This window comes from Rhinolophus ferrumequinum, chromosome 15, assembly GCF_004115265.2.
Source record: "Rhinolophus ferrumequinum isolate MPI-CBG mRhiFer1 chromosome 15, mRhiFer1_v1.p, whole genome shotgun sequence".
NCBI lineage: Eukaryota > Metazoa > Chordata > Mammalia > Chiroptera > Rhinolophidae > Rhinolophus > Rhinolophus ferrumequinum.
The window spans coordinates 48,974,760-48,986,576 of NC_046298.1; the positions used below are offsets into that span (position 1 = coordinate 48,974,760).

At 45.4% G+C, this 11,817-nt stretch overlaps 1 protein-coding gene across 1 annotated transcript in view; it reads left to right on the forward strand.

Moving 5' to 3' along the window:
• Positions 1-5,900, forward strand: part of NLRP5 (NLR family pyrin domain containing 5) — a 35,686-nt gene extending 29,786 nt beyond the window's left edge. Inside the window, 3 exon segments of the mRNA XM_033129300.1 lie at positions 1,214-1,384; positions 3,985-4,155; positions 5,768-5,900. Coding sequence (XP_032985191.1) covers positions 1,214-1,384; positions 3,985-4,155; positions 5,768-5,900 — 475 coding nt within the window.
• Positions 5,901-11,817: the final 5,917 nt, after the last annotated feature.

Sequence of the window (11,817 nt, forward strand, 5' to 3'; positions counted from 1 at the left end):
ATCACACTACTCAAAACAGCGCATAATTTAGAATTTATAAATTGTTTCTTCCTGGAATTTTCCATTTAATATGTTACCTGTGGTTGACTGTGGGTAACTGAACCCAAAGATAAGGGACTATTGTATGCAGAATAGTAATTAAAGCATGGTACAGTATTTTGTTTAATGGTGCATCACAACTTTTTAAATCCCCTAAAGCTGTACACTTAGCTTGTGTCCAATGTTTTAATCATGTGTATCTTATTAACCTTTGTGTACTTGGTAGCATTTTTCTTATGCTCAATTACAAAGGTAGAATTAATGGATCAAAAAGTGGGACCATTTGAGATTTCTCCCTCCCCAAAAATAAACAAAAGTATTGATAGCGATCAAAGTCCACAAAACTCTGACTGCCCCCCAAGTATGAATTCCTCTATTTTCATGAAATTGACATTTGAAGCCCTACTTCAGCATGGTGTAAAAACTTAAGCTTAGTCATTTGGGGGTGCCATTTCTTTGGGATTGCATTTCAATACCAGGAGATTATGTGGCCTTCATCACCATCATTTATCCACCTGGCATCAAAGACATGGTCCTTCCCACCTGATCTTCAAGTGTGAGACCTCACGGCTGGGTCCTTCGTCATTCCTGACGTGAATGCCTCATGAAGACAGACTCTCTTGTCCCCCAATGAAACCATTCTATCCTTAGCATACTAACCTGATGAAATGAGACTGAAGTTGCTCCGATCATTTCAGGTGAATCATCCAGTCACTACTGCAGGGGCCATTTCCACACCCCCCTTTTTCCCCACGTGTCCTGGGAACAGAAGCACAAGACTCCTCTCCTTTTGGATCCCAAACCCTACTTAGTATTTCAGTACCTGCTGTCTTCTTTTCTGTCCCTCTCAGGGACCTTACCAACTCCTGCTCACCCATGTGTTTCCTGTCTCTCCCCCTCCACCATGGAGAACCTTTATCCCACTTCCAGGTTGGAAGCAAGCTCTAATGTGCTCATTTCTTTTTCCAAAAATACCTCCAGTCCCATCAATCACCCCCCACTCTCTGCCGTCATCCCTCTCCTGAGCCAAAGGATGCCACATAGCCTGGGCACTTCAGCGATGGACAGAAATGTGACCAATTAGGAAGAAATAAAGGGAATCCCCATAATGTTTCTCAGCATTGTCCCACTGTAGCATTCGCTTCAAGATAATCTCTGGATATTCTCTCTGCAGACTGGTGAAGTGTCACCTCACTGCCACTTGCTGCAAGAAGCTATCCTTTGTGATCACAAGAAGCAAACACCTGAGGAGCCTGGATCTTGCTGCCAATGCCCTGGGTGACGGTGGGATGGCAGCACTGTGTGAGGGGTTGAAGCAAAAGCAGGGTTCTCTGAGGAGACTCGGGTAAGGTCCTGGGATCACCCCTTTGAGGGCTGGGCTCAGAGGAAGGGGGACCTGAGAGTGAAGTTGCTTGAACAGAGATGATGTTCTGACTTTCACGCTCCCATTCAATCAGGGCAGAACACAACCTTGGCAGAGTAACAGGCTGAGACAGAAACTCCAGCGGGTCTCCTATCAATGTGGAATGAGTGAAATGTCATATGGTTGAGAGCGCTGTCTGGTGCACTCAGGAAGTGTGTATAGGACAACCCGTGTGTGGTAGACACGGTGCTAAGTGGTGGAAGTACTGAGGGGAAAAGATCACGGTGTTGCAGAATATACAGTCCAGTGAGAAAGGTGAACCACAAAGCAAGTGATGATTTTGGCGGTTCTCAAACTTTAGTGTCAGTGTCAGAATCATGCAGGAGGTTTGTTAAAACAGGGTGTGGGTACATTCCATGGAATATTATTCTGCCATAAAAAGATATGAAGCACTGACACACGCTACCACGTGGACGAACCTTGAAAACATGAGGCTGAGTGAAAGAAGACAAACACAAAAGGTCATGTTGTAGGATTCCATTTGTATGAGATATCAGCACGGGCAAATCCATAGATAGGAAGTGGAGTAGTAGCTTCCAGGGGCCGGAGGGGCTGCTTATGGGTACCAATTTCCTTCTGGGGGTATAAAAATATGTTGTAACTAGATAGAGGTAGTGGTTGTATGACATTGTGAACTATTGTAAAATGTGGTATTTGCTACCATTTGTAGAGCACCCACCATGTGCCAGCATCATGCAGACGTTATTTATAACCCCCGTGACACTGGAAGGAAGGGTAGTATTCCTCTTTTGTTGGGCAAGGGGTTTAATTGGAGGACCCATTTCTCTAAATCACACTCCGTTCTTCAGGCTCATCACCACTTCCACTGTCTTGTTCCTCTCCCTCTCCCTCTGCAGTCATGTCCCATCCCTAGCTCCCCTTTCAGCTGTCTTAGCTTCCATGTGCTATAGTCTTCTGTTCTTGCCTGCATCCACCTAGAGATACTCTAAGCCTGGACAAACCCAACTCTCCACCTTCTCACTGAGGTAGCTGAGAATTGCAGGAGTAAAAAAAAACAGACAAGGGTACGTTGGTATAATGTACAGTCAGTAGTCATTGATGTAGATTTCTGTCTTCTCAGCATTATGTTTTTCTGGTTTGCTTGCTTGCTTCTCTTCCTGAAACAATGATTTCAAACCAACTGCATTATCTGGACACTTTTTAACCTATTCTGTTCTTCCTGGGGCTTAAGAGATGACCTCACCCCCTTCAAATCAATATAAAACCATTTAATAGGAAAGTCCTCGACCTTCTACCAGGAAACCAATTAATAGCTATGCCTACATTCCCTTCTTTCAAAACAGTGTGGGAAGCACGTCTCCCGTGACCACAGGTTAACATTACCCATGTCTGGGAACCTGTTATCGTCTGTCTGTCCCCTGCCCCCTTGCCTCTGTCAGCCTCCCTCACAGAAATTTTCTGTTTTCATAACTGTTTACGTATTATTTTGGTAGCAAGCCAATAATAACAATAAGCCTTAATTCAATCCCATCTCGACATCTAGCTACAGACGGCTACACTTACTTAGCTGCCATCCATACTCCTTATCATAAGAATTACCAAATACACAAAATCTATGATGATTAGGACATCTAAGACCGACTCTGTTTCCCCAAAAATAAGACCTAGCCAGACAATCAGCTCCAACGCATCTTTTGGAGCAAAAATTAATATAAGACCCAGTATTATATATTATGTTATATTATACCTGGTCTTATAGTAAAATAAGACTGGGTGTTATATTAATTTTTGCTCCAAAAGACGCATTAGAGCTGATTGTCTGGTTAGATCTTATCTTCGGGGAAGCACAGTATATACCCACCAGCTAATTTTATCTGTCAGGTACACTGCCTCATTGCAAGTTACCGATTTTGATGCTCCTCCCGTACATACCTCAGCATGCATCTCTAAAATGTAAGAACACTGCTACGATACCATTATTACACTTAACACCATTCTTTGGTTTTTCCACTGCTCTTGGGACAAAATCCTAAACTCCTTAACATGACCTAAAAGGTCCGGCCTCATCTCACACCACTGCCTCTACTCCACTTTGGCCATTTAGCCCATAGTCCATGTCTCAGACACGCCCACTCCTTCCTTCACCGAGGACAAGACATACAGTTTCATAAGCAAGTGTCACTACTTCCTGCCCCCCATTCACTGAGCTTCCTTCTTCTCTTCTTTTGAGTTTTAGGTGACAAGCCACTTTCTCAGTGGGTCTCTCTCCATGTTCCTTGTTTTGTTCCCTAGTCGGAGACTCTCTCAACCTTTATCTTTCATTAGTTCCACAACTGTAGTTGAGTGGTCCAGCAGCTCTCAATGTGAGAACCAGCAGCACTACCTGGGAACTCATTAGAAATGCAAATTTCAGGCCGCTCCCTAGAACCACTGGACCAGAAACCCTAGGGGTGGAGCCCACTGCTCCTTTTTGAAACTTCAAAGTGGAAGTCAAACAGATTGAAGAGAAAAGGATGGATCATCGATCTCTGGGGTTATTTTGGGGGGTCCTGGCCCTGCAGGTTGGAGGCGTGTGACTTGACTTCTGACTGTTGTGAGGCCCTCTCCTTGGCTCTCTCCTGCAACCAGAGTCTGACCAGCCTAAACCTGATGCGGAATAATTTCAGTCCTGAAGGAATAATGAAGCTGTGTCCAGCTTTTGCACATCCCAACTCGAATCTACAGATTATTGGGTAAGTCCCTAGTGATGTCTTCTGAGGCACAAACTTCCCTCTGTTACAGACTTTATCAGAGAAGTTGAGGTCCTGGCTAAGCCCCCAGGTCTTTATTCAACTAACAAGGCCCACTATGCCCAGGCACTGTGCTGGGTGCTGGGGATGCAGGGAAATGGGAGGTTGAGGCAAGGTGTCGCTATCATGGGGCTTACTTTGGGCTGGATTTGGGAAAGTAGAAGGACAACATACAAATAAAATGTTTATCCTCAAAAAACTCAAAATAGAACTGTCTGAGGCAACAGTTTTACTTCTGGGTAGACACTCAAAAGAATCGAAAGGATCTCAAAGAGATATGTACACACTCGTGTTCAAAGCAGGATTATTCACAACAGCCAAGAGGTGTAGGCAACGCAGGTGTCCATTGATGGGTGAGTGGATAAATGAAATGCGGTCTCTACATACAATGGCATATCATTCAGCCTTAGAAAGGAAGGAAACTGTGACACATGCTGCAACATAGATGAGCCTCAAGAACATTATATGGAGTAAAATAAACCAGACATAAAAAGACAAATAAATATCATCCTATGTACGTGAGGTCCCTAGAGTGGATAGAAAGGAGAATGGTGGGTGCCAGGGGCTGGGAGGAGAGGGACGGGGTGCTTCATGGGGACAGTGTCAGCTGGGGAAGATGAGAATTCTGGGGGTGGGGGGTGGTTATGGCTGCACAACAGTGTGAATGTGCTCAACACCACTGAACTGGGCACTGACGGATGGTAAGGATGGGCAGCACACTGACGTCAGTTGTCATGCACTTGTACCAATAGCCAATTTCCCATTTGAGGTCCTATCTTCTCCTGTGGTCCAGCTTGCAGCTATACACAGCGGTCAAGTTTTGGCAGATGGATGTAACCAGAAGGACCTCAAGAGGGGTTGTAGTGTGGGATCTGAGGGGGGAAAGGGCACGGAGACAGGAAGGGAGACGGGCTGCATGGCTCCGTGGATTTGGAGAGCTTGATTTGGTCAAAGAGAAATATTACAGCAATCACTTCAGCAAATGAGCTGAAAAGGCAGAAACTTGGGTTGAAAGAGAGCATATTGGTATCAATGACTCAGGAGGCAGTTAGCCTTAGACAAAAATCAGCTTGTGACAAAGGGACTTAGTAATTGAAGTAGATGAGTCAGACCTGGATTTTCCTAATTGGCCTTTCAGGAGCTGGTTTCCCCATGTGTCTATTTAAATACCCATTTCTCTCTCTCCTGGCCTAGAATATAAGCTGTGTAAGGGTGGGGACTTTGCCTTCTTCATCATTGTGCCCCCAAACCCTACAATAGGACCAGGCATAAAGTTGATTCTTGGAAAGGAGATCATGATGGATGACTAATCATGGCTGCCTTTTAGTTTTCCTGTGAGGGGCAGATGCCCACAAACACTCAGTGTGGTATTGACACATCGAAACGTCCCTTTACATGGATGGACTTGCTTTTACTCTCTGGGGAACACACTCCGGCTCCTCAACAAGAAGAGCTTTCAGATCATTGGTGGGGGATTCCAGAAATTTGGAGGAAGGGAGAAGAGTAAGAGCAAATTCCCAGAGCCGTGACTCCCCCTTTCTTCGTCTGTCCGCAGGCTGTGGAAATGGCAATATCCAGCTCAAGTGAGGAAGTTGCTGGAGGAGGTGCAACTACTGAAGCCCCAGGTTGTGATTAGCGATGGCTGGTATGCTTTTGACGAAGAAGACCGGTATTGGTGGAAAAACTGAAGATGAGAAACCCTCCCCATCCACACCCACTCTGACAGAGGAACTTTAAAAGCTGTCTTTGTGGGGAAAGTTGTGCCCAGGAGTTCCTCCTCAGAGATGGAAAATGCTTTCTAATTCTCACAAAGCCCTCGCTGGTAGTGACACTTGTGTGTCCAGTACAACTTGTTTATTGTATTTCCCTTGCATGTAGGCTTGTGACTGTCAAGTTGTAGGACCTCATTCTCTATGAAATGTCTGTCCTACCTCAGAGAGAATCAAATAAATACTGAGCATTTGGAAAAAGTGTCAAGTGGCCTTCTTGGTCATTGGGGATGTGATTCAAGAGCAGAGATAGCAGGACTTAGGTCCTTACACATGGCCCCCAAATTTTGATAACTCTGCTGGTGTTTGAAAAAAAATGTTAAGCCCATATCTGAACGTCAAAGAATGATGTGACTATCACTCAAAAACCTGATATATAAACAAATGTATTGGTTAGTGCAGTCAAAGATAACTGGTCTACCACCATTTCTCTGACCTTATGTCGGTAGGAACTTGGGGAAACACGGAATTTAGGGATTGATGACTGGGGAGAGTTGACACATAGTTACTCAAGTGAGACTGATTGGCACTAACAGGTGTGTTCATCAAAGTGGATCATTGCTAATTGGTTGCATTTCAGGAGCTAAAGTTGAATCATTGGTTGGCTTACAAAGGCATATGCACTGAGGCAAGCTGTTTTGGATCCACTGAACGGGTTTAAACCTGTTTGGGGAGCTACTTGTTACCATGGCTACAAAACAAACAATCTCTTCCCAGAGGCTGGGAAATTCTTGCATTCTTACCAATAGATATTTTTTATGATTTCTCATATGTATTCTCTAATCCTTGACGATGATAGGTAATACACACCCCTTCTTGTGTGCCAGGCTCTTTTCTAAGCACTTACCTATAAATGAACTCATTTGATCTTCAAATTCAAGCATAATTTTTCACACCTAAACTTTTTTAGGCTTGTTCTCTGTCAGATCAAATCAGATGGTGATTGGCCAGCCTCCCTCGCCCTTGTGTGTGGCTGAGGAAAGGTTTATGGCAGGCGTACGAGAATTATCAGCCCCGTCGTCTACTGGGGCTTATGTTATTAGCATTATCTTCAATCTGTGGTTTCTTTGCAGAAATACCTTTTAATCACTTACGTGTTCTGGAAGAATTAGTTCACACTATACCAGGCTTGTCCATTAGACCAATGGGACGTGGGTTGTGTGATTCAGATTGAATCGCACCACTGGCTTTCCTGCTTGCAGATGGCAGATGGTGAGACTTAGCTGCCATCATCACTCATAATAAATAATTCCTCATAATAAACACAGGTACATGCTGTGAATAGATTTTGTTGTATTTTATTATAGATCTTATTTGTTATATATCCTATTGGTCTTGTTTCTCCAGAGAACCCTGGCTGACACAAGAAGTAATGTTTAAGCAGAACCTGAATATCAAGGAGGAGTTTACCACGTAGGAATGGTGTTAGGGCACAGGGACAACTGGTGCAAAGGCCCTGAGGTTGGAGCCAGGATATGAGGAGAGGGGCACCTGGAACATGGGCAGAGAGGGATGTGACCCAGATCACGTGAGGACTGGGGTTATTCTAAGCACAGTAGGAAGTCATTGGAGAGGTTCCACCTGACAGCAAATGGACTGGGTCTGGAGATCCTCAATGCCCCTCCTCCCATGAGAGCAGAGGTCCTTTCACCTGGCGACTGAGGTTCTCAGACTACCTCCCAAAGCCCTGAGATTTACAGTCCGAGTGTCGGGTGTGTATGTCCCCATTGTCCAGAGCCTGCATGCACAGTTATATCTACAATTGCACAGGGGAGGCAGAGCCCAAGACGACAGGGACCCTCTCCTGGAGGGCAACCCTTAGCGATCCCAGCAGTATTGCCCTGACTGGTACCTCTGTCCATGGGGTGGAGACTCGGGGTGGGGAGAAGCTGCCTCCTTGATGACTCTGGGCTCTTCACTTGTCATTTTCTCCAGTAGGACCCTTTCCCCCATGTCATACGATAAGAATTCACCTCTACCCACTGTGTACACTTTGTAGATGGGGAAAGTGCAGGGTTTGTGTTTGTGTGAAGCCATACGCATTCTGAAGCTTTAAGCTACAAGTAACGGAATACCTGACCTGCCTGACCTGCAGTCACTGACTAGAAGCTTCCCGCTCCCCACTTCAGGAGCCCGTCAATGGGCAGTTGCAGGATTAGCTAATTCCACGTCCCTGGGAAGTCAGGATGCCGCCTCTCTGCAACTCCCTTGAACTTCCGCTGGTGCTCACTAGGTGACAGTAGAGCACCGTTCTTATCTTTGTAAAGAGGAGACCGAGGAGAAATGAGGTGCTCACAGGCGCCGATCCGGCACTGCTGACGTGTGCGGCCGCCTCGGCGCGTGCGGCGCGGAGGGAGCTGTGCTGTGTGCGTAGGAGGTTGAGCAGCATGCCTGGCTTCTGCCCGCTACACGCCAGGAGCACAGCCCCAGCCGTGACTTCACACATTGCCAGATGTTACCTGTGGGGCACAGTCCCCCCGCCTGACGACCCCTGCCCTACATTCAGTGGGGAAACCTCCCTCAGAAGCCCCGCGAGCAGCTTTCCCCGCACCCCACTGACGGATGGGCTCACAGGCCATCCCACATGAGCACACAGTGCTGAGGGTGCCAGCCACTTCTTGCTTCTTCCATAGGAGGGACAACTGTTTACTGGACACCCAAGAGTGTAGCTTCATTATCCGTAATTGCCCAAACTCAGAAACAAACAAGGTGCCCTTCAGGAGGTGAGTGGATAAATACACGGTGGCCAATTCGGACAATACAATACTATTCGTTACTTAAAGAAAGAAATGAGCTATGAAAGCATGAAGAAACGTGGAGGAAACTTAGCTGCATCTGACTAAGTGAAAGAAGCCAATCTGAAAAGGCTGCACACTGTGTGATTTCAACTCTATGACATTCTAGAAAAGGCAAACCTATGGTGACCACAAATCCACTGCTCCTCATTCTGGAGCCAGTCTTTTCATTTCACAGACATGTGCTGTTCTCAAGAATCCAGACGGTGGCAGCAGAGACCAGCGTTTTTCTAGAGGCTCCCACCTCTCACCCCACCCCCAAGGAAGCTCTAGACTAGGAGCTATTACCTCGCCAGGTTGCAGCGAGCAAGTCTAGCCTGCATCGGTGATGGAGTCGGCACACAGAAGGCTGCCGCCAAACCGTTCTGGATTAACCCACAGCAGTGAACGCAGCTAAGGAGAGAGAGAGACCACTGAGGTCCAGGACCAGGCGGCTGGACAGAGAAGCTTCAGAACAAGATGGGGTTCTGAGCAGTGTTTTTATCCTGTTGGTAACGACAGTGCTGAACAGATCTTCAAGCACTTCACTTAACAAATTAACACAATCCAGCTATGTCTATACTGTGTGTGGCAGAACCCAGGGGCCAGAACCCAGTGTCTCTATGTCATCTCTTTGAGGCCGCTTCTCCCTCTGCGCAAGAGGGAACAGTTCCTACGTCACAGCATTAGGGTGACGATCAGGCAAGATAATATCCGTGAAGTGCCAGGCACGTAGTAGATGTGTGTTACATTGTATCGTCCTTCCCAGAGTCTCTCGGATATCAGCCATCTCAACACCCTCACGTGTGGAGGGTATGCAGAGGCAGTCACTGCGGACACTGTTGGGGACACAGTCTAACCTCCGGGGAGAGGCCTTATCTGTCAGAATTCAAATGCACACCCCTTCATGCAGCTCATGGATGCCAGCATTGGAATGAAGAGATTTTTCTGTAGCCTTGGTATAGTAGCACAAGACTGGAGACAATCTAACTGTGTATCAGACTGGGACTAGGTAAGGAAAATTTATCCACAACGAAACGTTTGGAAAATATTAAAGCAAATAACACGATGTATATGTGCCTCTCTGGAACAATCTTGATAGAGAGAGATAGATAGATAGATAGATAGATAGATAGATAGATAGATAGATAGACAGATGATAGATACATGATAGATGTATAAATGATGGATAGATGATATATAGATACATACATATATACATACATTCATACATGATAGATAATATACATAGATATATCTGTAGATAGATACATAAGTGATAGACATACATGCACAGATATAATAGATGATAGATACATAGATGATAGATAAAACAGATGAGAACATAGATACATACACACATAGATGATAGACAGCCATATGTGTATAGAGAGATGGTAAATAAAGGATGCCAAAAAAATGTATACACACTTTAAGAAAGGAAAAAACTATTAAATACTCAATATATACCAATAACAAAAGATGAATACAAGTCATGTGTATACATTTTTTGGCACCCCCGATAGATACATATACGCAGATACAAAGATAGATATAGATACACAGATTTATAGATAAAAGGATACATAGATTAGAAATAACAAGGATTGATAGATACATGATACACACAGATACACAGATACATACATGTGGCAGAACAGTACACATGGTACATTCTGCTTGAAAGATTAATTCTAAAAGGCACGTGTGCATGCACTGAGTATCTCAAAGGATAATGTAGGGAGAGGAATGAGGAATATGGGAATCAATATGAGTCTCAGTAAGTAAGCTTTTCCTCCAAGTATCTATTCTTTTTAAGTCTAATTTGTGACCAATCATATCAACTCCTGAGCCTGGCATAGCCCCCATCCGTCATAATGACTTTATCCACCAAAACAGACTGTTTGCTTTGCCAGCTGGTGGCGCAGCAGTCCCTCAAGTGTTCCATGCAGTCTAGACCAGCGTGAGTGGGGGCATTTGATTCACTCGTAAGCTCTGCTACTTAGTAGCTTGAGGCTGCAGGCAACACGGAGCTTCGCCTAAGCCTGTTTCCCCGTCTGTGAAATGGGGATAATGCCCCCTCGTGACAGTTGCAAACCTTAAAGGTGCTGAGTGGGGATGAAGCTGAGCTCTGTCACCAAGACGCAGCAGTTGGGCTCTGTCCGCGGTGCTGAAGGACCTGCCCCAGCGGCATGGGGAGGCGGGGATTCGTGGATAGACTTTTGTCCATCCAGGCAGGAGAGGAGGTGAAACGGACCGGGCCAGAAACAACCCACTCCCATCCAAAATTCTTTGGGAGTTAAGTGGAAGGGAAAAGACGAATGGATTATAACACACACACACACACACACAAATACACAGAAACATAGACACACAGACACCCATGCATGTATAAACATGTACATAAAAACACACACAGTTGTCCCTCAGCATCCATGGGGCATTGGCTGCAGGACACACACACCTGCAGATACCAAACTCCGTGGATTCTCTGGTCACTTATATAAAATGACGTGGAATTTGCATTGGAACCAGCATTTGCCTTTTCCAGTTACAATGTGGAGTGGTTGTCCCAAAGTCAAAATCCTTGGCCTCCAGAACCAACTGTACCAGCTAAAAGGGAAACTCAAGATGCATTGGATCTGCAAGCTGTAAAGATCCCTGCTTCAGGGTCCTGTTACCAAGAACAACAGCCACCCTGCCTCTGGGCTGGGGGGGGTGGGGGGGGGGGCGGGGCGTGTCAGACTCTGAAGGTCACACACACACAACTCCAGCCAATTGTCCTGTCAACATTAAGCTCGTGTTGCCCTGGATTGTTTCAACAGAAGCCAGATAACCCACTATTTTTATGCCACATCTGATTTAAAATTCTGGCTCAAGATCATGAAAAGGAGTCAAAAGTTACTGGTGTGGGCTGCCAAAACCTTAATTTTCTCTTTGTATTTTTTTCAGCTTTATTAAAGCATAATGGGCAAATAAAATGTAAAATATTTAAAGTGCACTTCGTGTTGATGTGACATATGTACACATGTGAAAGTGTTCCCACCATCTAGTTAATTAGT